At 35.7% G+C, this 25,673-nt stretch overlaps 5 protein-coding genes across 8 annotated transcripts in view; 4 read left to right on the top strand and 1 right to left on the bottom strand.

Annotated features, from left to right (window-relative positions):
- LOC125801267 (zinc finger protein 271-like) overlaps positions 1–23,815 on the top strand; it is a 251,973-nt gene extending 228,158 nt beyond the window's left edge. The window contains exons 1-2 of one of the 2 annotated variants that reach the window (XM_049477711.1): positions 19,866–19,923; positions 21,606–23,815. In XM_049477711.1, coding sequence (XP_049333668.1) covers positions 21,753–22,892 — 1,140 coding nt within the window. In that variant the 5' untranslated portion in view covers positions 19,866–19,923; positions 21,606–21,752 and the 3' untranslated portion in view covers positions 22,893–23,815. Of the gene's footprint in view, positions 1–19,865; positions 19,924–21,605 lie in introns of those variants that run through there. The other variant, XM_049477712.1, reaches the window with a different exon arrangement.
- Positions 1–25,673, top strand: part of LOC111197605 (zinc finger protein 239-like) — a 270,756-nt gene that overhangs the window by 30,578 nt on the left and 214,505 nt on the right. The window contains exon 1 of one of the 2 annotated variants that reach the window (XM_049478113.1): positions 19,908–19,923. The exons of the other annotated variant lie outside the window; for it this stretch is intronic. The gene's annotated coding sequence lies outside the window, so the exon portion shown is untranslated. Of the gene's footprint in view, positions 1–19,907; positions 19,924–25,673 lie in introns of those variants that run through there. 2 annotated transcript variants of the gene reach the window in all.
- LOC111189489 (NACHT, LRR and PYD domains-containing protein 12-like) overlaps positions 1–25,673 on the bottom strand; it is a 382,248-nt gene that overhangs the window by 161,030 nt on the left and 195,545 nt on the right. The gene's annotated exons all lie outside the window — the stretch shown is intronic.
- LOC125801287 (zinc finger protein 239-like) overlaps positions 1–25,673 on the top strand; it is a 262,488-nt gene that overhangs the window by 219,323 nt on the left and 17,492 nt on the right. The window lies entirely within an intron of this gene.
- Positions 1–25,673, top strand: part of LOC111197128 (zinc finger protein 665-like) — a 172,004-nt gene that overhangs the window by 128,839 nt on the left and 17,492 nt on the right. The gene's annotated exons all lie outside the window — the stretch shown is intronic.

Raw genomic sequence — 25,673 nt, 5'->3', positions numbered from 1 at the left:
ATCAGCTCGGGCCAGGCTAATTCCAGGTTTTCCTTAAGGTAGAAGACTAGTTCTCTTCAGATCATGTGTATTTGTTCTGGCCCAAGATTAAAAAGTCCTTCAAAATCACACTAGAACATCAGCTTTATATTCAATTTTTTTGTGCATTATGGATCGGTAGGCCATGTTGCCAGTTAACTTTAAAGTATAAAATCAGCTTGGGCCAGGCTAATTCCAGGTTTTCCTTAAAGTAGCAGACTAGTTCTCTTCAGATCATGTGTATTTGTTCTGGCCCAAGATTAAAAAGTCCTTCAAAATCACACTAGAACATCAGCTTTATATTAAATTTTTTTGTGCATTATGGATCGGTAGGCCATGTTGCCAGTTAACTTTAAAGTATAAAATCAGCTCGGGCCAGGCTAATTCCAGGTTTTCCTTAAAGTAGCAGACTAGTTCTCTTCAGATCATGTGTATTTGTTCTGGCCCAAGATTAAAAAGTCCTTCAAAATCACACTAGAACATCAGCTTTATATTCAATTTTTTTGTGCATTATGGATCGTTATTCCATGTTGCCAGTTCATTTTAAAGTATAAAATCAGCTTGGGCCAGGCTAATTCCAGGTTTTCCTTAAAGAAGAAGACTAGTACTCTTCAGATCATGTGTATTTGTTCTGGCCCAAGATTAAAAAGTCCTTCAAAATCACACTAGAACATCAGCTTTATATTAATTTTTTTTGTGCATTATGGATCGGTAGGCCATGTTGCCAGTTAATTTTAAAGTATAAAATCAGCTCGGGCCAGGCTAATTCCAGGTTTTCCTTAAAGAAGAAGACTAGTACTCTTCAGATTATGTGTATTTGGTCTGGCCCAAGATTAAAAAGTCCTTCAAAATCACACTAGAACATCAGCTTTAAATTAAACTTTTTTGTGCCTTATGGATCGGTATGCCATGTTGCCAGTTAATTTTAAAGTATAAAATCAGCTTGGGCCAGGCCAATTCCAGGTTTTCCTGAAGGCAGAAAACTAGTACTCTTCAGATCATGTTTATTTGGTCTGGCCCAAGATTAAAAAGTCCTTCAAAATCACACTAGAACATCAGCTTTATATTCAATTTTTTTGTGCATTATGGATCGGTAGGCCATGTTGCCAGTTAATTTTAAAGTATAAAATCAGCTCGGGCCAGGCTAATTCCAGGTTTTCCTTAAGGTAGAAGACTAGTTCTCTTCAGATCATGTGTATTTGTTCTGGCCCAAGATTAAAAAGTCCTTCAAAATCACACTAGAACATCAGCTTTATATTCAATTTTTTTGTGCATTATGGCTCGTTATACCATGTTGCCAGTTCATTTTAAAGTATAAAATCAGCTTGGGCCAGGCTAATTCCAGGTTTTCCTTAAAGTAGAAGACTAGTACTCTTCAGATCATGTGTATTTGTTCTGGCCCAAGATTAAAAAGTCCTTCAAAATCACACTAGAACATCAGCTTTATATTCAATTTTTTTGTGCATTATGGATCGGTAGGCCATGTTGCCAGTTAATTTTAAAGTATAAAATCAGCTCGGGCCAGGCTAATTCCAGGTTTTCCTTAAAGTAGCAGACTAGTTCTCTTCAGATCATGTGTATTTGTTCTGGCCCAAGATTAAAAAGTCCTTCAAAATCACACTAGAACATCAGCTTTATATTCAATTTTTTTGTGCATTATGGATCGTTATTCCATGTTGCCAGTTCATTTTAAAGTATAAAATCAGCTCAGGCCAGGCTAATTCCAGGTTTTCCTTAAGGTAGAAGACTAGTTCTCTTCAGATCATGTGTATTTGTTCTGGCCCAAGATTAAAAAGTCCTTCAAAATCACACTAGAACATCAGCTTTATATTCAATTTTTTTGTGCATTATGGCTCGTTATACCATGTTGCCAGTTCATTTTAAAGTATAAAATCAGCTTGGGCCAGGCTAATTCCAGGTTTTCCTTAAAGTAGAAGACTAGTACTCTTCAGATCATGTGTATTTGTTCTGGCCCAAGATTAAAAAGTCCTTCAAAATCACACTAGAACATCAGCTTTATATTCAATTTTTTTGTGCATTATGGATCGGTAGGCCACGTTGCCAGTTAATTTTAAAGTATAAAATCAGCTCGGGCCAGGCTAATTCCAGGTTTTCCTTAAAGAAGAAGACTAGTACTCTTCAGATCATGTTTATTTGGTCTGGCCCAAGATTAAAAAGTCCTTCAAAATCACACTAGAACATCAGCTTTATATTCAATTTTTTTGTGCATTATGGATCGGTAGGCCACGTTGCCAGTTAATTTTAAAGTATAAAATCAGCTCGGGCCAGGCTAATTCCAGGTTTTCCTTAAAGTAGCAGACTAGTTCTCTTCAGATCATGTGTATTTGTTCTGGCCCAAGATTAAAAAGTCCTTCAAAATCACACTAGAACATCAGCTTTATATTCAATTTTTTTGTGCATTATGGATCGTTATTCCATGTTGCCAGTTCATTTTAAAGTATAAAATCAGCTCGGGCCAGGCTAATTCCAGGTTTTCCTTAAAGAAGAAGACTAGTACTCTTCAGATCATGTGTATTTGTTCTGGCCCAACATGAAAAAGTTCTTCAAAATCACACTTGAACATCTGCCTCATATTTTTTGAGCGCAATGGCTTTTAAAGTATAATTTTATTAAATATATATTTAATTATTTATTGTAATATATAATTATAAATTCAGTAATTAAAATAAATATTTTACAATATACAAAATTACATTTAATACGATATTGTATATTTACATTGTTAATAAACAGATGTACTGCTTTTCTTCATTCTATCTCCTTCAGTGTTGATCTGTGAGGTGTTTAATATAAACAGCGGGTGTTTGTGAACGCTCCCTTTAGTTCACGGTGGTTCAGTGAAGCGGCAGCTGCGAATATCAAACCAACTTCAGCCGGGGAATACGAGGCTGCGAATATCGAGCCAAACGAATCTGGAGCTGCGAATATCAAACCAACTTCAGCCTCGTTCTGTGTGTGTGTGTGTGTGTGTAAGAGGCTTGTGTGTGTGTGAAGACGCAGCCTGCTCTTCCCTCATTGGCTGGACGCAGCCTGCTTTTCCCTGATTGGCTGGACTGGACACAGTGCGGTGGCCGGATTTATTTGAATAAAGTTGAGCCGGAGGGCGGAGCTGCGTTAGGCATGCAGCGGCTCTCTCCATTGATTTTATGTATGATGTTATTATGATGTTATTTTAGTAAGCAGTCGCTGTTAACTGAAATTATAAGATGTAAAATGTTAACATTGTCTTCCTGGTCTTGCCTAGGCTGTAGCAAGGAAGAAACAAAAAACAATGACAGCGTTTTTTCAAAAACCAAACAATGTGATATGGAATAGTAGGATGTCAGTGATTTGGCATCATGGTGTAAGAATGCGCGCAGATGGCACTGGGGACATATTGACATACCAGACCAATAACAGTTTCAGTATGGCTAGTGTTGATCAGAAAAGTGATTATTCTAAAGTTTATTGCAGCATATATATATATATAATTTTACAGCTTGGTCCCCCCCAGTTCAAAATGTCCATCTGCGCCCCTGGGTCTCACACTCGCGGCCCGCGGGCCAATTGCGAGACGTGTTGTTATAAACAGCAGAGATGTAGTAATGATTCAGGACGCTGTGACACATTACAAATACGTGCTTTCATGCTGAAATACTTTATATTATGCTCTTTAACAAAGACAGACATGTGGTATGGCATATTAATGAGTGCATAAATTAATTATATATATAAATTAATTATATAATTTCTATTATTATTAGAAAAATAACAAACGAAAATTAACCCAAAATGTTGACAAAAATATAATCTAACGAATTTCAAAACATAAAAACGAAAAACGTTAAAATGGTATTAATACAACAGTTTAACACCTGGATCAAACAGTTATAAGGATTTATATTTATGCTTAGTACACAGACTAAGCTTAATAGAGCAGACACAGGCATTCTGCTGTCCAGAATTTTAACAGATGCTTATTCTTACTCAATAGCTGGAGTTTTTGAAATGAAAAATTAAAAGAGAAAAGAACTTTGAACTGGACATAACTTTATTTATGTCATTTATGTCACATTTCACTTTGCTATGTAACTGAAAGTCACTTTTAATTTTTTTTTCATATCTAAAAAATAAAGCATCACCCTGTCATCTGGTGCTGCATGTCAAGTATATAAACCTTAAAAAACATTTGAAATACACAGCAATATAAAGCTATATGTTAGCGTTCATTTCTTATCACCAGGGCAAATTTATTTTAAAAATGTATATATTAATTAATTGACTAAAATCTCTCCTGCATGCTGCAGTCACGCAGAACGAGCTTGAAAGCTTGCATGGCACTGCGATTAAAAAAACTTTTAATAAATAAAGTCCTATAAAGTGTAGCAAAATGTATGGTATTAAATTTGAATATTTACTCATATTCAATCAAGAGAAATCAGGCAAAATACGCCGCTCTCTCTCTCTCGCATCGCCGAGCTGAATTCAGCGCGAGGCTTCAAATAATATAACAACTCAGTTTAGTTAAATTAATTAAGATGAGTGAGGACCTGTAAAGTTAATCAAATATTGTCAAATATAAAGGATAGGTTGAGGTTTTGGTGAGCTGTTTCAATTATTTGAAACCGAAACTAACTGAAACTGATATTATTCTGCGCACTATTACAAAGCCTTTGATTTTGTTTTAAATGAATTTTTATTTTATATTAATTATTTTTGAATTCATTTTAAATATTTTTATTATTTTTATTGATCAAATAATTTTTTTCATAAGATATATATTTTTATTTTTGATGTATTAATTTTTATGATCTTTTTAAAGTTTTTTATTTTTCCTTTTTTATCTTTATATTTTATTCGTCTATAGTAAATGCTAGTTTTTATTTCTAATTTTTCTAATTTTATTTATAATATTTTTAATCCCTTTTAAACTGTAAATGCTCAGCGGCACAGTAAATGAGGGTCCTCCTCCAGTGTAAATAACCGATTGCTTGATTAATATTCAATGTTGCAAACCCAGTTTTTACATAAACAATAAACAGAATAAAGAATAAAATAACATTGCTGATGTATCTTCAACAGCACATCGCATCCTATTCACTTCAATGGAGAGAGACACTGCATACCGGCTGGGTTGGGTTGCGTTGCGTTGAACGCAACACCGCATTCTTTTTCAAATGAATCAAGCCGCCGCGCTGCTTTCAGCCAATCAGGGACTTCACACACACACACACATCGAGCCTTACACACACAAACGGCAAAATATGGATTTATATAGAGCACAGTAAAGTTCATTTAATCATTAAAAGTTTAAAATTGAGTACACCTGTAGCCTTATCAAGATACGCCCACACGGCGAGACGAGAGATTGGGTGTTCTGTCGACTTGTGCTACCCTGACAAACCGTGCTACCCTTTTGTGTATATTTAAAGGTAAAAGCACAAAAGTAGCACAATATTAGAGCATGTTTCCAGCAGAAGTTCATGTACTATGTTTGGATAGTCTAAACCACCGTATCAGGGTAAAGTTATGGTAGTAAGAGTTTATTATAATCTTTTTTTTTTTTAATTTAAGATCATATTATTATTATTATTATTATTATTATTATTATTATTATTATTATTATTATTATTATTATTATTATTATTATTAATTGCCATTACACTTTGACAATGTAATGACAGTCCAGGTTATTAAATGAACAAAAAATATTAGAAAAACAGAATTATTATAGTACACTTGAAATAATAATACAAATGTAGGTTAGCACTTTAGAAAGCGCATATCGATGGGTAGCATCACTCGACAGAACACCTGGCATGGCAGAATGTGTTGAATAAAATACGTGTTCTTGTCGTGTGCGGCCCAGCCTCACCCAGTCTCTACCTACAGCGGCCCCCAGATAGAATAAGATTGAGACCACTGCTATAGAGCCAGAGAACCAGCTTAAGTTCCAGACCTGAAGATTCAGACCAGTAGTTCCAATGAACTTAATACACATAAACAGTCCACAAATACAGCTACAAACTACAAAAGCATACAGTAGACCCAACAATAAATGCTTAATGTTCCTACAAGTACAGGCGTTTAACAAATATCACTCATTTGTATCTCTACAGGACGCCAGAGCAGCCAAAACATTAAGTACACACAAAAATCACCAGTCACACGGCATATTACTTAGTTTCACGTTGAAGGGCAGCCTTTAAAAAGGCTTTTTAATATAATATGACCCAATATCTGTCTTATTTCCATGATAGTTAGCTAAATATTTAATTAATCCAGCATGCGCTCTCCGTTTTACTACTAATCAATGCGCGTAGCCTGACCCCTTCATCCGAGCGCAGAGAAGGGGCTAGGCAGCCATGGCCCCGCCCCTGGAGTGAAAAGCATGAGTCTTATTGGTTAGATTGTCCTAAGACTTTTCTAATAGACTCATTACTACACCCTTCTCAAAATCAGGAGAAGGGTCCGCGGACACGTGAGCAGAAGACATTTTAAAGAGCTTTGATTGGTCAGTACGGCTGTCAATCATACAGTCCTATAGCAACGAAAAACACAGGCTAATGCTTTGAATTAGTTGCTGTTTTTTCGTTAATCTATAAAATAAATGCTTACACTTGCAATAATTATATACATCCTGATAAAAAAATATGTAATTATTTACATGCACATTTGGTCAGCCCCTTAGAGGCCTTACTGCACACCACTGATATGTATATTGAATATGAATTATACATAATACTTAAGGCTGGACAATAATTTAAAATCACTGATTGTCTCCAATAATGTTTTTGTAATTTTTAAATGAATATATTTTTATTAAATATTGGCCTGGAGTTCTAAGACAGCAATGGTCCTCCAACTAAAAAATATTCTTAAGAGGCATTTAGTATTTACAGCATCTGTTACCGACTGACGTTCATTACAGAGAGCTGCGTCAGTTCAGTGCATTAATTTGAGAAGAAAAGACAGAACCCAATAGGCATATGTATAGCCATACACCTTATATAAGGTGTATACACCTTATATAAAGTTCTTAATACTGTTGTAGAAAAGAAAATGAAAGGTGGGTTAACCCCCACCTCTCGTCCGGGGTACAACTCCCCTACGTGTTCGTTTGATAGAGAGTCGTAGGCAGGTGGAGTGAAGTTGAAAGCAAACCAAGTATTTATTACTGAATTCAGGAGAACCAATACATACAAGACAGTTAACAGCTGTCCCAGTAGAAGTTCTGACCCCCCTCTAATCTGACTCCATGTTTATACCCCAAATGACGTGAAACCTGCTGATGAGGCATTGCTAAAATCATCTCATGCTAGCATGCGTAATTTCACGTGTTAATACTCAAGTTTCACAGGTCTGACCGGACCACTAGTGTTTAGCCTTGACTGTATCCAGCCGGACAGTGTGGTATTGTTTCAGGAATTGACTGGGTCCAGTCAGACAGTGTGATATTGTTTCAGTAATTAGACAGTGCCGCCCTCCCTATGTGCGCGTGGCCTCCTCCCGCTTTGGTAGGTGAAAAACTTTGCACACACAGAGAGAAAGGCTGCACTGTTCGTCCCGAAGCCTCCTTTGTATCAATTCAGTTCGTACAGAGTGCACTAGCTCAGTGGTTCCCAACCTATGGGTCGCGACCCAACCTATGGGTCGCCAAAGATCCATGATGGGTCGCGAAGCCCTCTTGATTTTAAGGGGTTTAATTTTAATACTACACTGTAAAAAGTGTAGCCCTGCTCAAATTAAAAAAATTGATGTCCATTTGTTGCATCTAAACTATTTGACTTCACTCAATCTAAATAAAGTCAATTGTTACAACCTGATTATTTTATTTTGACATAAACCATATTACTTCACTCGACCCAATATTAATTATTCACCTTGATCCAAGTTAAATTCTTTACATTTCAGTTTCGGAACCAAACTAATACATTTAAATTGAACCGAACTTAAAAAAAAAACATGGCAGCATATTCAGAAGTTACAGAAGTTACTGTGGCGTGGAACAGGACGGATTACCAGCGAGATTCGTTTCAGTGCAATCTTGCTCTTTTTATTTTTCTCTGAGAAGGACACTAAGAGCTGGATTTACATGGGATTCCACTTTTGAAAGTGAAACTAACTACAGCTCCAACGCAGCTAACCCCACTCCCACACACAGAAAACACACAAAGGGTGAGGCACTTACACAAAACAACCACATAACTGATAACTACATGAATAATACTAGAACAGTGATAATAAAACATGACATGAAACTCTGGGATAAACAGTAACATAAACACGCAGAAAAACACCCACTTCCCCCAACAGGGTGAGCTCCCATAATTCCTTCCGCCCCCCCTCCAGTCCCGACGCCACAATACCATAAGCATGCGTTGCTATCTCGCGAGCGCGTTCAGGCACTTTCTCCCTCTCTCATTCTCTCTCTCGCGAGCGCGTTCAGGCACTTTCTCCCTCTCTCCCTCAGTGCTCTGAAGCACTTCTCTACAACTTCTCCCGTGCTCCACAGTGCGCATGCGCAATTCATGTTTGATTCAAATTAAAAATATTACATCCTTATCTCTTTTCTTCGAGTATGATTTCAGTGGAACCAAAACATTTGGTTTATTTCCTTCAGAATTGTAATTAATTTAGTCTGAATCAAAATTGACACATCAAAATTCAAAAAGGTTGAGTTTCACAATAAAGTCAATAATTGTACTATGTGTTCAATCATATTTATTAGCTTGAATGAACAGCTCCATGCTTCACTTTTTACAGTGTATATATAGTCTAGGGTAAGCAAAATTCGCCGCGCTGCGCAGCGCTCTCTCTGTCTCTCTCTCTCTCTGTCTCTGGCGTGCGCGCGGGCACTCTCTCCGGCAGCGCGGAGCTGAATTCAGCGCGAGGCTGAATATAATAATATAATAATATAAGAATATAAAACTCAGTTTAGTTAAATAAACGAAAATGAGTGAGGGCCTGTAAAGTTAATCATTTATTGTCCAATATTTGGACAGGTTGAGGTTTTGGTGAGCTGTTTTACTGATTTGAAACTGAAACTGATATTATTCTTTTTTTTTGTTTGTTTGTTTTTATTTTATATAAATTATTTTTTATTCATTTTAAATAGTTGTATTATTTTATTGATCTAATTATTTTTTTCTTCATAAGATAAAAATTCCTTATGTTTTATGTATCAATTTTTCCTTTTTTACGTGTTTATTTTATTCATCTATAGTAAATGTCAGTTTTTATTTGTCATTTCTAACCCCCGCCCCCCACCCCACCCCAACCCAATTCTACACTTACATCTTTTACATTTGGGGGTGGGGGGGGGGTGGTAACAATGGTAAAAATATGGGTCCCTGAAGAAAAAGGTTGGGAACCACTGCACTAGCTGATGATTGATGGCCGATAGTCAGAAACATGCAGTAAACGAAATGCTTCAAGCATAAGCTACACACGTCACACAATGGATTCCATACATTATATGTTACTGTGTTAGTAGCGCGTGGTTAGTCCGCCATATAACAGATCCTATGTGTTAGTAAACGCCTTATGTATCATGTGGGTTAATTTGTCATAATAAGGTTGGTGTTAGTCACATGCCTGATCAAACAATGTTTTACTATATATGTAAAGAATATATTGTGATTATTGGTTAATCTTCTATATAAATGCGTGTAAAATACACTGTGAGTAATAAAAATGATCAAATACAATGTGAGTATTGGTTATGCATATAGAATACAAGGTTTCACACAATGATTATGTAATTATAGATACTAAGATAAGTAATCATAACTGAAAGATATTTGTCAATACACTCAAGGTAAAATAAACAGTTACTCTTCAATACCAATACAGAAATGAAGAAATGTATTGTGTGTAAAGGATGATTTACACTTCTTACATAGATATAGGCTTCATAAATGTATTTAAAGTAAAAAAAAAAAAGTATTTATTGATTTTAATAGTTCCTAGAGTTTTTTTTTTGTTACAGATGTACTGAGCCATGAGACTGCAAAAATGTATATAAAAAACTGTATGCTAGAACTGCATCATTTTTAATTTCTGCCTTGAATGTCCTGAATCATTACTACATCTCTGCTGTTTGTAACAAATCAAACCACATTTACATACGTAGTGAGTGACTCCTTAGAGGGTTCTTAAAAGGTTCCCTGGAACCGGCTCCGGCACCAGCACTTTTTTGGTGGAAAAGAGGTATAAGAAGAGCCGGCTCTTTCGGCTTCCAAGTAGCTCCTTATATGTTTTGGTTGCTTAATTCAATTTATTACCAAATTATGTGTACAATGAATTAATAGAGTTGAAACATACATTATATAAAATATATATTATTTATATGGCTTTATTTTTATAAAAAATAAATAATGAAATACAAAAAACAAAGGCCCATCTCAAGTAAACAAACAGGTCCAATGTAAATGTGCATATTATTTTCAAATGTGCAACTCTATACAGTGAAATAAACAGAACTGAACACCATCAACAAAGTGTCACTCAACAAAATAAAAAATAATTGTGCAAATAAAAAAATCAAGCATCCAGGTGATGTTTTTTGAAAACTTTAGCAAAGATTGACATAAAAAGGAGCTCATGTTTGAGGGTTTGATTGGTTTCTGTTATGATCTGCCCTGTTGTGGAAGAGGGAGCTGATGTTGCTACAAAACACAGTTTATGTGAGGTCACATGTGTAAGGTGTGGGTAGATCAAGCACTTCAATGTTGAATGCTCTTTTTGTCAATCAGAACGTGAATCATCTTTTTTTTATGTTCCATTGTATCTTAATTCTGGCAAGACTTTTCTTCTTTCTTTTTAAAGAAAACTAAAATCTCTGTAAATATGAACCTTGGTGATATATATGTTTTTTTTTTCATACACTGATCTTGATTTTAAGTATATTATTAATATTATTATTTTATTGAGTAAATACTACTATCATCATTGTAAATACTTGATTTGATATCTTCGTACTGGACTTTACTCCACTTTTGAAATCCTTTAGATATTGCTAAGAATAAGAAATGCCTAAAAACTGTAAGAGTTTATGAGGAGCTTTCACTGTTGCCTCTAGTTAATATTTCTCTATTTCTATCATTAGTTTTCTTCCTTAATGTTTTTTTTTTAATGCTGTCTTCTACTTCTATCGTAAAACTTTAATTTATACATTTATATTTATATATATATATATTGGCTCACTCTCTGGAGTCAGCGCATGTCGTTTATTTGAAAGAGCCGGCTAAGAGTCTGACCCATCACTACTAATAACTACAGTGCCGTAGTTTAACACTTTATTGTTGTGCTGTTGTACCAGAAAAGAATGTAGACTGTTAAAACTTACTCCTATCACCATGTTCTGTGTTACAGGAACCAGAGTCACTGAAGAGCACAGTGGAGATGGAGATCGTGGGAATCTCCACAAAAGGCGATGAGACTGTTCTCCTCAGTGACACCATGGAGGAGTTCAGCGTTCCCGCCACTGTGTGGAGTGGTGACGTTTAAAGTTGTGAGGGAAGGGGAGGTCATTTTAAACATTGAAAGCCCACTTTTTAATGAACCATAATGTGGTAATTTGACAAGTTTTTGTGTTCAGATTGTAATATTTCTTAGCATGTTCTGTTAGGGTTTTTTGGGGGGGTGAGGTTGTATGTGTTTGTGCTTTTGATTTTTGATTGTGTGTGTTGTGTTTAAACTAATTCAAAATAAAATGTGTTTAATTGTTTTTATACCTGTCTTTTGAATTTAAACACATTAATTTAAGCTTACTATCCTTTCCTGCTAAAACAAATATTCTATGGTTTTTACATTTTTCTGCTGGTTTTGTGGTGTTTTGCAGTGTTTTTCTAAAGGTTTTTATCAGCCCTTTTAAACCCTATGAAAGTATTTTTTTATAATTGGCATTTTTCAGAAAGACATGTGCTTGTGGTTTATGATCATAACAGTTTCTGCTTTTAAGAGTTTACACTGCTGGGCTGAAGATATACTAAACCATAAAGAGGCATATCTGTGCTGCACCACCATTTATTCAATGGTATTTGGATATTAGCATTTAACCAAAAGTTTTAGAACACAGCTCAATCAGCCAAAAGTATTGGCATTCCACCATTTAGCCACAGGCAGTAGCTTTTATACTGTTTGTAACAAAACAAACGATAGTGTGATATAAACTTCGTCCAACACTGTAATGGATGATTTACACTTATGTATGTACAGGCTCACAAATCTATTTCTTTATTTTAATAGTTCCTATAAATGTTTTGTTACAGATGCACACATCAATGAGACGATATCAATAATAGTTTATGCTAGACGTTCATTATCTTTAATGTCTGATTTGTAAACCACATTATCACATGCACTGTATAAAACTATTCGCCATTCCCTGCTTCTTAAAAGTTTTTATTAAGGACGCAGACGGCGCGGTCGGTGCGGGAATTTTTTTTTTTTTTTCTCCCCTGCCTTCATCTTCAGGTGGGTCAGAATCAATGACTTCCCAGAGCAGATTTATTCTTTGTCTGATTTCTACCTCAGAAGAGTGTCAGACTGTTTATAAACAAATACTCAGCACAGAATTTCAGATTACCACACAGCATTTTCTATCCAATAAGTAATCACTTAGGAATGTGTCTGATTGACATCCCAAAAACCGCACCGTCCACCAACTGTTGGTCCTCTGCCCGGGGCACCAGGAGTTTGGTGATGCATTTCACCCGGATGGGAGACTCCTTTTAGTAGAGAGTCGTCGACTGTGAAAACATTCTGTGCAAACAAAAGAGCACAACGGACTAAATATAAAATATTTGTTATGTTTCACCTAATTTATTGTATTACCCATGATTCAACTGTTCATATGCAAATATTTTATTTGTTGATTGGTTGGGAGAATAAACCATAATATTAAACTGTTTTGGGTTTTGTGGGGCTATTGTGCTGTTATTGTTCTGTATATGTAACGCTTGGTACTATTTAAATAATATGAAAATAGATAAATATATCTTTTTTAATTGCTTGGTAGAGATGTGTGGTGTTGTTTCCACCCAGACACTTTAAAATGGGGACACAAGTGCTGCTAAGTAAAAAAATATCTATTTTAATTATTTTCATATTATTTTTTATTATGTAATATTTAATCAGTGCTAAGCGTTACACAACAGAACAATAACAGCAAAATAGCCCCACTTAGTCCAAAAACAGTTTAATAATATATAGTTTAATAAAATATTAGAATATGAACCGTTTAATCATGGGTAATACAATAAATTAAGTGAAACATAATGAATTAAACAGTATAAACATTATTTTGTATGTTTGTGCTCTTTTCTTTACACAGAATGTTTTCACGGCCGATGACGCCCTACAAAAAGGAGTCCCCCATCCGAGTGAAATGTGTGGGGTGGGGTGGGGGGGGGGGGGCTAATATGAATTAAAGCCCACCCTATAGTGTCTTAGTGTCTTAGAACAACATTTATGGAATTACTTTTAATCACAAATGAACCATTTTTTGTCTGTATCTCTGTTTGAGGGACAACAACACCCCAACACGGAGAACCCTTCCAAGCACCACCAGTGAACTTCCAAAGTCCACCAGAAGTCTCAGAATCTCCTTATCATCTCCTAACCTATGTGGCTCAAGACAAAGCAACAACCCCAACACATGGCTACACAGAGAACTGAGAGCAGCAACACAAAAAGGCTTCATATTCCTGCATCAAAACAAAATATCTGAGCTGATCAGAATAATTATGGCTGCAACTGACAATCAAAATACTATGCACAGTATTTAAAAGTACAGTTGTCTATGCTCTCTGGGTGGGTACAGTAGGTGGCGCTTTATCTTGAAATTCATAATTTCTATTTCATTTTTATAATACTTAAGAATACATAAGAATATGTAAGTCTTGATATCACAATCTTACCTATATTGTTTACATCTTATATATTACCTTTATCTGTTCTTTTTCCAATCCCCTTTATGCAAAATTATAATCAGTAAAAATGTTTATTTGACTAAATTGGAATTAAAATATTTTTTACTGATGAAGCAATGGAGCAAATTTGGTTGAATTCTAAAGCCCAAAACCTTGGCTAAATTGTGGAATACAAATACTTTGGCTGAGAAGTAGTCCAAAAACTTTTGGTTAAATGGTAAAATTCAAAAACTTTTGGGTAAATGCTGAAAACCAAAAACTTTTGGTTAAATGCTTACGTGCAGTATCTCTCTCTCTCTCTATCTCTCGCTCTCTCTCTCTCTCAGGTGAGCCATGGGAGAGAGTTGTGGGCGGAGACTACAAAAGGACCTGAACCAAGATGGCCGACAGAGAGAGAGAACCATGGGGTATGCTTTAAGGCCAATGCGCTCTTGTAGCCTAATTTTATTGTATTACTTCTCTGATGTGGTTAACTTAATCCCTCTTTTTGGCTAAAAGACAACTCACTGGTTTGGCTGTACCACCTTGGGTATGCTAACAGGTAAAATAGGTGCACCTGTACATTTTTACATCATGTAGGAGTTGTTTGTATCGGTCCCTAGGTAAGAGGGCGGGTGCTACCCCTTGTATTTAGGTTATAAGTTAGGGAGTATCTTTTCTTTATATTCTTTTTGTACTTAATTTGGCTTTAGGTAGTTTAATATGGTTATGTTTTGTTGTGTTCTTTTCTTTAGCACTGTCCATAGTTTACATTTCCCAGAGTGGTACTTTCTTTGTTGTTTTATACAGCATATGTAAATAATGTAAATACTGCCATGGTTTGTTGTATGTGCAAATGAGTGGTGGGAAGCTAAAATTAAATCAGATTTTTGTACCGCTATTTACTGCCTGTTCTCCTCTTTCTTACTTAAACTCTGCTGGCTCTTTGACTTAGAATAGCCATGTGTTATGTTATCCATATTTTTCTTCCTAGACACATGTGGAGGATTTTAACACTTAAATCTAAAAATGTTTGGTTAAATGCTAAAACTTTAGATGAAATGCTAAAATCTAAAAACCTTTGGTTAAATGCTTAAATCCAAAAATATTTGGTTAAATGCTTAAATCCAAAAACTTTTGGTTAAATGCTGAAATCTAAAAACTTTTGATTAAATGCTGAAATCTAAAAACTTTTGATTACTAACTGGTTGCTAGGCGGTTGCTATCATTTCTAAAGTGGTTGCTAAGTGGTTGCTTGGTAGTTGCTAACGTTTTCCAGGTGGTTGCTAAGCTGTTGCTATCGGTTGATAGGCAGTTGCTATCATTTCTATTGTGGTTGCTAGGCAGTTGCTAACATATTCCACATGGTTGCTAGGCAGTTGCTAACAAACTCCATATGATTGCTCAGTGGTTGCTAGGCAGTTGCTAACGTTTTTCAGGTGGTTGCTAAACTGTTGCTATTTGATTGCTAGGCAGTTGCTATCATTTCTAAAGTGGTTGCCATGCAGTTGCTAATGTTTTCCAGGTGGTTGCTAAGGTGTTGCTAACTGGTTGCTAAGCCCTGGCTGGGGTGCCGGGGTGTCCAAACTTTTGATCAGTATCTGCTCCATACAGCAGCTCCTCCAAACACACACAGTACTGGAAGAGCAGGGGAGAGAAAGGCCCCCCCATTCATTCCTATGGGGAAACTTCGTACGACAATTGTACGAAAACGTCAAATCGTCGAAATTTCCGTAAAGAACGTCCGATTTTTGTCTTCATATCTCAAAAATTGTGACCTATGTGGATGTTCAAAGTTGTCCCCTATTCATTTCCTATGGGGAAAAAAAGTGCACGTTTACGAAGTTTTTACGAAAAACGTACGATATATCGCTTAAAAAGCACAAGCAACCTAATCGGGTATAGGTCCTACGGTACTGCTAAATTTAGTATTTCTACGTCACAAGCTGTAGGAGGAGATAGTGATTAAATTTTGAGCGCGGAATAAGATAATAATAAGAAGAAGATTACGAAGAACAGTAAGTTGACTTTTCCAAGCAAACTTAATAATAAAGTACACAGAGAAACAGATACAGGACTACAGAGTGTCCTTTATGATCAGCGGAGCTAAAAAGATGCTCAGTGAGTGTATGGTCATAGGTGTATGGTGTATGGAGCTGGTCATAATATTCTGACTTGACTGTGTATAAAATGGTTAAGGGTAAATTAAATACATTCTTCCACAAAACAAAATTGGTACCACTTTAAAATAAGACTTTATAAAGAGTTTATACAAGGTTTACAATTAGTTTATTAATGCTTACTAATTAGGTTGTAAATGCTTTAAAATCATTAATAATCAGTTATAACACATATATAGAAAGGGCAACAATATAGATGGCTGTGGGTTCATTATTTCATAACAGGTCATTGTTGCCCTTTCTATGTATGTGTTATAACTGACTATTAATGATTTTTAAGACATTTACATCCTAATTAGTAACCATTAATAAACTAATTGTAAACCATTTATAAACCCTTTATAAAGGTAGTCTTATTTTAAAGTGGTACCACAAAATTAGTCCCCCGTATGGTTATAGTGTATTTTCACAGCATTATTTAACACTATGTTTTTCATAGCTAATTTCAACCCGGATGCAAGCCACTAGAGATGGGCCTGTTCCTGTTGGTGAACTCATCTTAGAAGAAGAGGGAAAGCACCACGAGGTGGCGCTGTGGAGAGAGGCAGCGCTGGCAGAACTTGCCCTCTTGCAGCTTACAGAAATTACACATCTGAATATTGTGAGGTAAATTATTACTGCAGCTGTTTAAAGGAGGTGGTGTTAATGTTGTTATGGTTGTGTGTTGAGTTGTTTCAAGGGCAAAGCAAACTCACATTGTTATACAAGATGTACACTAATTACTTTAGATTACATTAAAGTGTCATTTCTTCCGTGCTGTCCCAGGAAATATTGACAAATGAGAAATACTGTAATTTTTCGGTATTCAACTGTCTAATGGTGAAAACTGGAAAAAATATTTTTACTTGCAGAAACCAGAGAAAAAAACAGAAGAGGGATTGTGGTGGTTGGAGTCTCTGTGGGAAGCAACACCACTCTCCTTTTGACAGAAGATATGGAGAAGCTCATCGTTCCACACAATGTACTGATCAGCTAATTAAGCGCCTTCCAATCATCGTAAACATTTCCTATGAGGGAGGCGTTATTTGTTCTATTGGCAGCCCAGCCTTTACAGAGGCATAAGGCCTTAAAAATGTCTTTTCACACACTTATCCAGTTCTAATCTGACCCATAATCTGTTTGTTTTTCCATCCCCTGTTTTCTCCTTTTCAGTTTAGGGGAGAAGTTATATACATGGACTTCATTTGTAGTCAATAACTAGTATAAACTTTTGTTGAATAGCCCACCTCCGATCTCCCCCAACATTCCGAAATACAGTGCGATAGTTTATATACACAGATAGTTTATATACACAATACCTTCAGCTAGTCAAGCCACAATAAGTCAACTGACAAGAAATGCTTAAAAATGCATAAATATTATAGAGATATTTTCAGCAACAACTGGAAAGTTATGCATTTCCCAGACATTAATTTTCCAATCTATTCCCCTTTCCTACCTATTCATTCGTGCTTGTCATCAGACCTTTCCTGGCTTAACTACGACAAGGAACTGTGTGCTTTAATAAACTAATCTGTAGGAACTGTGTGTATAAACAGTGTTTTTAATAAACTATCTGTAGGAACTGTGTGTATAAACAGTGTTTTTAATAAACTATCTGTAGGCACTGTGTGTATAAACAGTGTTTTTAATAAACTATCTGTGTACTTTTAAAGTTCTCACTGCCTTGCTTTAAATATCATCATCCTTGGAATTCTACCAGTGAAGTGTGGAGCTACTTTGAGTTTGTTGTTAATGGTGTAAAAATAGTGATTTTTTTTGTATGGGTTAAGCTATGCCCCTATCACTAGCATTGTGGTCTATTGGGAGCATTAGCTAACAGCGCTGTATTTCAGAATGCTGGGCAGAACAGAGGTGGGCTATTCAACAAATGTTTGTATTTGTTATCATGATTCACTACACCCTAAGTCCATTTCAGTTCACCCTTAACAACAAACTATTCTGCTATCTGAACTTTTTTTGTTCCATATTTTTCATTCTGTTGTTCACTTGTGTTTTTGCCTTGGAAAAGTGTTTATTTATTAAGCCAATTGCACTACCTCACATCATACTACACACACAGATGTTCATATCTATGTACAACAATGAAATACTTATATAATTAAATCGTTAAAATAAAAACACATTTTTGTGCATTATACTTATTGTTTTATTTTGTTCTTTTTTTGTATATTAAAAAAAAAGTTATTGCTGGAAATGAATCAATCTGCTGTTAACGTCAGGAAGCTTCGGTTGATTAATCACTTCAGAACAACCTCAATGTACAAAAGTTATAAGTCACTCAGATTTAGGAGACTCGGTTAGTCTTATTTAGAAAATGTTGACCATACATTTATTATGATATAAAATTGTAAAATGTGAAGTTTTAAAAACAGTTAGGTTTAGTTATTCTTGTGATTCGACTCCTACTGATTCATTGAACAGAATAAAGTGAAGCTTGTGCAACTGGAAAGTTATTCAGCTCTTTCTGAGGTAAGATGTGGTGGATATGGTGGTGATAAATTACGATATTATAAAGTCACTTTTCATATTGTATGGGAATAAGTAATGTTTTATGTGATGTATGATAATATGGAATATGTTTATTTGTATATCATGTATTTATGGTGATACGTTTTTTATTATTATACGTTTATTCGTTGATAATCTCAGAGGCTCACTTTGTGGCTGCTAGCTAGCTTTCTAGTTATAATTACCAAACATGAACGCTAGCCAACACCTAAACGCGGTTCTCTTTCAGAAAAAATACCTTAAATGTCTTTAATTGATACTCGGATGTACAAATTAAGATCATTCAAGTTTTCAAAGAGGTAAAACCTGCTTTCAGTGTCTAGCCATAATAAGAGAAAGTGAGCAGCTAGCCATAGCTCACTTTATCTCAGTCCTAGGCTGTATTCGAAATGGCATACTACTATACTGCATACTGCACTAGTATGTACTGCATACTACACACCGCCCAGTATGTAGTATTCAGTAATGCAACCCTTTTGATTGTAGTACCCTACACGGTCCCGTGACACACCAGTCAGTGCTCTGAAGTGCTCAGAATTCCTCAGATTGAGTTGTAAACAGAAAGAACACGAAAAATGTCCTACCTTTTCATTATCAAGACTAATGAGATCTGCATACTGTCCAGAACTGCAATTGCTGCTTTAATTTTAGAGTTTAATGTAAGTTCAGTTAACCCAATTCTAACAACCATTTAGCAGCAGCCCCCACAACCCAAGTAAGTTCCAGTTATATTTAAATATGTTTTCCTATTTATTTTAGTAGATTACTATTTTCATCTATGTAAGTACCAACAAGAAGAAAACATTTAAACAAACTCTCATTCATATTTACACAATCTCAACAATAAAAGAAATGAGACAAGTTGCATCACCGCAGAGATAATTATTAAAGCTTATAAACTGCAGTTTTAATCCATTTAAATGAGCTCTGGGTGTAACTCCAGCATCAGTAGCAGTAATGCTAGTAAATCTACTGAATACAAAACATTAGTTTTAGAAAATGGAAATATAGAGGTACGTTTTCTTTCCTATTTTAGTGAAATACTTTGTTCTACTTTGTAAAATTAAAGGAAAACCCCAGAGAAGTAGTTATACAGTGTTTTAAATGAGAGTTTTAGCTGTTTAGCTCCATTCAGCTCCATGCATTGAGGACTCCCTCGCGGGCTCCCTCTAGCGGTGATGGGGTATAATGTGATATAGCGGGGGAGGGGGCGGGGCTCTACATAACCCGGATGACGCTGAGCTTCCGGGGTCTGTAGCTGGAGAGGAGGAAGAGCGGGATCAGCTGAACTACAGAAGGTATGGAGAAGTTTCTCTCTCTCTCTCTCTCTCTCTTTTTTCAACACGCTGTTCTACATTCACTCCTACACCCACACCACCTTCAGCACCTTCAGCATGTGCAGCATTTACACCACCAGCACTGGATCTTCTCCTAGCTCTGCTCAGCAGTCTGACTCTGACCCACAGACTCAGGAGGGGGGTTTGAGTAGGGGGTCGTGGAGCTGGGGATGGGGGGGGCTTTACAGATCATACACAGGATAACGGAGCCTCACACTCCTGCCCCCCCTCCCCCACATCACTAACACACACCTGAGATAAATCAGTTCTGTGGAAATTCCTTTTTAAGTTTGTGTGATCAGTCTCTACACATTTCTTAGTTACACTAGTTTAGTTTAGTTTAGTTTAGTTAATTTTCCTTTACTTAATCCGGTTCCTGGTAAGTTGCTGGTAAGTCATGTGACTCTCCCGTCAAAATAAAAGTCCACTTGTAAAATATTAAATGTAAGAATGAAAGATTTAGTGATTATAGTGAGGAAAAGTTCAGGCAAGAAGAGGAATTTCACAAGTACCATTTATTAGCTTACTGATTTAACAGAAAACTTGCTATTTCACTGTAATAACAAACACAAATATTAGCAAATTACAACATATTTAGCCCCGCTGTTTTTAAGAAATCCCAGTTAAACCATTACTGTGGAATACAGTCTCCAGCTGCTCTTTTGCTGATACTTTAATAATGATGATAATAATAATAATAATAACAAAAACATGAATTTGATAATAATAATAATAATAATAAGAAGAATCACACTGAGCAACTTGACAAAAATACACAAACATTTATGTAAGAGGTTAAAAAGACTACAAAAATAATTGAAAAAGAACTACATCAAATAATATGAATTCTTACAAATTGTTATAATTGTGTTAACCTTTAGTAAACAAAAGAGACTCTTATGTTTTACACTCCTGTTGGAGGTTGGTTGATGTGTTGTAACAGTAAAAAGGTCATTATTTTGCTGTGATTTTATTTTGAACTACAATTCCCTGCACCAACAAGACAACTGCATGTTTTTTTTTATTAATTATCCCTCTGCACCCCCCCGTAGCTCCAGAGGAACTTGAATGCAGCTCCGCGAAAAAGTGCTGTTTTAAGCAAATATAAGGATTTTTGAGAAAAGTTACTGGCATAATGAGGTCTTATATCAGTTCTAGTCACTCTTCTGTGCATTTTTAGCGGGTATTGAAGCATATTTTGCCTAATAATTAATTATTTCTGCCCCGGTCGGGTTATCGGATCAACATTTCCAAAAAACACATCTTGAACTCAGGAGCGCATATCACTGTTAGCCTGAAGCCAGTGTGGTGGAAAATAATGAACTGTTATCAGGAGTTGTAAAAAAAAAAAAAACAGGTTTGTGAAGCATTGATTTGGATTAATGTATTTGGTTAATGTGTGGAAACTTTTATAAATTGGTTTAAAGGAAAAACCTTTGGACATCATCTGTCGTGATCAATGTAGAACGAATCAAGCATCGGCAATGTGATTCGAACCAATGTGTGTAATTTTTTCGGCACACGCCTCAAAGCTTCAGATTAAAGGGTAAACATCACTCACTTAGAATGACTTAGAATCTCTTTAGTTAATTGACCTGCTTTTATTTTAATATTCAATGGCATTTTTCTGTGTTTTTTTCCAGAAATGAAAATATTTTCCTGAAATTCATCACCAACAACCAGGATATTTATCAAAAGATCAAAGTTAAACTGCTGAAAGAGGTGAAGCAGAAGCCGTCCTGAAGAATCTTCAGAACACGCAGAAATTGTTTGCTACATTTAAAAGACAAATGAAGCCAAGTCCCGACATGGAGAAACATCAGAACTCTGTCAAGAGTTTTACTAAACAGAGTAATCTCAAAAAACACCAGCGCATTCACACAGGAGAGAAACCGCATCACTGCTCAGACTGTGGAAAGAGTTTTAATCATCAGAGTACTCTCAAAAAACACCAGCGCATTCACACAGGAGAGAAACCGTATCACTGCTCAGACTGTGGGAAGAGTTTTACTCAACAGAGTACTCTCAAAAAACACCAGCGCATTCACACAGGAGAGAAACCGTATTACTGCTCAGACTGTGGGAAGAGTTTTAATCGACAGAGTCATCTCCAACAACACCAGCGCATTCACACAGGAGAGAAACCGTATCACTGCTCAGACTGTGGGAAGAGTTTTAATCAACAGAGTAATCTCAAAAGTCACCAGCGCATTCACACAGGAGAGAAACCATATCACTGCTCAGACTGTGGGAAGATTTTTACTACCCAGAGTGATCTCAAACAACATCAGCGCATTCACACAGGAGAGAAACCATATCACTGCTCAGACTGTAGGAAGAGTTTTATTACACAGAGTAAACTTAAAATACATCAGCGCATTCACACAGGAGAGAAACCTTATTACTGCTCAGACTGTGGGAAGAGCTTTAATCGACTGGAGACTGTCAAACGGCATCAGCGCATTCACACAGGAGAGAAACCGCATCACTGCTCGGACTGTGGGAACAGTTTTACTGAACAGAGTGCTCTCAAAATACACCAGCGCATTCACACAGGAGAGAAACCGCATCACTGCTCGGACTGTGGGAAGAGTTTTACTGAACAGAGTGCTCTCAAAAAACACCAGCGCATTCACACAGGAGAGAAACCGTATCACTGCTCAGACTGTGGGAAGAGTTTTAATCAACAGAGTAATCTCAAAATACACCAGCGCATTCACACAGGAGAGAAACCGTATTACTGCTCAGACTGTGGGAAGAGTTTTACTAAACAGAGTAATCTCAAAAGTCACCAGCGCATTCACACAGGAGAGAAACCGTATCACTGCTCAGACTGTGGGAAGAGTTTTAATCAACAGAGTCATCTCAAAAAACACCAGCGCATTCACACAGGAGAGAAAAATGTCCCAAATTTGTCCCATGGCAATTAAAAGCTCAAATCATAAATTCCACCAGAAACAAATATGAACTGTATTTAACAATGGATTTTACAGGTTCAGCAAAACTATTCTTATCCAGGGATGATGTGTATAGAATTCCATGTTATGTTTGTATGTCTTGTAAGTTTGAATATTCCAGGACATTCTTTGTGAGACAGAGCTCAGTTTTTAGGTTAGTTACTGTTGCGCAGTAAGGTTACAGGCTCATTCACTCCCTCTGCTGGTGTTCTTGTTTGTCTATGGATCAGTCCAATTAAAAATCTGTTACTATAGAGGGATATAGAGGGATATTTGGTTGTGTTGTATTACTCAAGTTTTATACTCTCTTATCTTTTCCTTATTGAATATTAAATGTTGCTTATGGTTTTTTTAATCTCCAAAGTTACTAAGAATATCCAAATAATGTAGTTTCTTAATTGTTTTTATCCAGTACAAACTATTATCGCTGCTACTGTGTTGCCAGTTGCCAGTGTTGTATCTTAAAAAGTCCACACTAAACTGTGAGAGGTTTAAGCTTGACGAGAAATATCGTCACGTCTTAATCTCGTGAGATCTCGTGCCACGATACAGGATTTGCTATTTTACTGACCAAATGTATAAACAAAGCATTTCCTGTTTTACTGTCTATTGTTATTGTTAGCTAGCCTAGCTAAATGTACAAATGTAGCAATTGTTGTTTTAATGACTATTATTATTGTTTGCTAGCTAGCTAAATGTTCAAATATGCAGTTTGCTGATTTACTGAACATTATTATTGGTAGCTAGCCTAGCTAAATGTATAAATGTAGCATTTGCCGTTTTACTGACTTTTATTATTGGTAGCTAGCCTAACTAAATGTCCAAACAACAGTGTTTGCTGTTTTACTGACCATTATTATTGGTAGCTAGCCTAATTAAATGTCCAAACAACAGTGTTTGCTGTTTTACTGACCATTATTATTGGTAGTTAGCCTAGCTAAATGTACAAACAAAGCAGTTTAACAGTGTTTTACGGCCGGTATTTATTTATTTTTTATTTCTTGCATATTTTTTTTCTTAAATGTAATTTGTATTCTCTTTCAAGCATTCATTCGGTATCTCAGTATGGGATACGCCACTCTCGCATATTCCTCATGTAACCCCGGCTAATATATATATATATATATCTATATCTATATCTATATCTATATATATCTATATCTATATCTATATCTATATATATATATATATATATATATATAGCACCTTTAGATTTTACAACTGTGAGATAAAACAGATAATACAAATAAAACTGATATAAACTACAAAGTGAAATATACAAGTTAGTGGAAAATTAACACTACATATACATATAATACAGAATAAGATACAGAAATAATTTTTAACTATACATGCAGAAAAAATATGTAATAAAGTAAAAAATAAAGTAAAGTAATGCTTAATCTTCCTTTGTTAATTTTGATTTATGTGGTAACTAATATGCGGAAGGAAGAAAAGCTTGCGCATTTACTAACAATTCCCTACTTTACCACATGATGCCACTAATTCCCGCTCTCTCCGCACACTTTTGAAGGCATACGCATGCCTTAAACCTTGCTTAAATGTACGCTCGTTTTCACACCAAGTATTTCTTTATAAATCACAATTCTTGCGTGAGATGTTGCTTACGCACATTTCTGCCCTCTTTTTATGCGTACGCACTCTTTATAAATGAGGCCCCTGCTCTTTATGAGGCTTTGATTCAGCAGTAGATTCTCTCCTGTCAGATTCCTGTCAACATTAGCCTGTTAGCAGCTAACAGAGTTAGCAGTGAATTAGCTCTCTTTCTCTTATACTGTTTAATAAACTGAGAAAAGCACGAATAATTTATGGGTAAATTTATGAGATTAAACTAATTCAGGTTTAATTAGTATAATTAAAGGCTGATTTTTGGTAAGTTAGGAAAAAGCTGAATTAGCTAGCTTCCTAGTGTTGGCTAAGCTAGCTACTGAATGTACCCAAAGTTTCTGAGGAGAAAGAGCATTTATTTTCTGTTTTCTGTGACCTAGAAAGGTTTTTTAAACGGTTTGGAGGAACTAATTGCCACCATTCTAACAATTCTACAAATTACTATCTGTTTTAAGCTAATTTGCCTCAGTAAGAGTAAATTATCCTCAAATTTTACCTCAGTTTATTTAATTGTTAGCGTTTACTAGCTAACAGATTTAATGTTTATTTACACAGGTCTTAAACTTAAATTTAGTTGTTTTTTTAAAACATTACTCACACCTTCTCTAGCCTGGTTTCCATCCAAACCTTTCGAAAAAAGAATGCGCAATTTCCAAATTTCGGCAGAAAAAAAGCGAATTAAGCCGTGTTTCCATTCACTACAGTTATGCGAATAAACTTTAGATAACGTGGGAGAGGACGCCAAACAAGCTGATCACATGGTACAGAATCACATGACTTGAAGCCTGATACGTCATTTTTTATGCGAAAAACCCTTTTCCATCCAGTTTTTCCGAATTTTGGCGATGCGATATTCTAACTTTTCCACCCCCTCCTAGCGTAAAAATCATTTTGCGATATTTGGGGCTTTTTTCGAATTTTTGACTTTTTCCATCCAGCTTTTTTCATGCGCATTTTCAAAATGCGCAAAAACTTGGTGGATGGAAAACCCTCTACTGTTTCTTATAATTCATATATTCTTTTCTCTACAGTGTACAAATCAGTGAGTCTTGGTGAATGTTTCTGTTCTTATTATGGTAAATAGGGCCTGCAGAGATTTAATAGAAGAATCTGTTCTTTAGAACA

The sequence above is a fragment of the Astyanax mexicanus genome, chromosome 4 (assembly GCF_023375975.1).
Source record: "Astyanax mexicanus isolate ESR-SI-001 chromosome 4, AstMex3_surface, whole genome shotgun sequence".
NCBI classification, from domain to species: Eukaryota; Metazoa; Chordata; class Actinopteri; order Characiformes; family Acestrorhamphidae; genus Astyanax; species Astyanax mexicanus.
The sequence above is the reverse complement of the archived record's forward strand: the minus strand, read 5'-3'. Positions and strand labels throughout refer to the sequence as shown.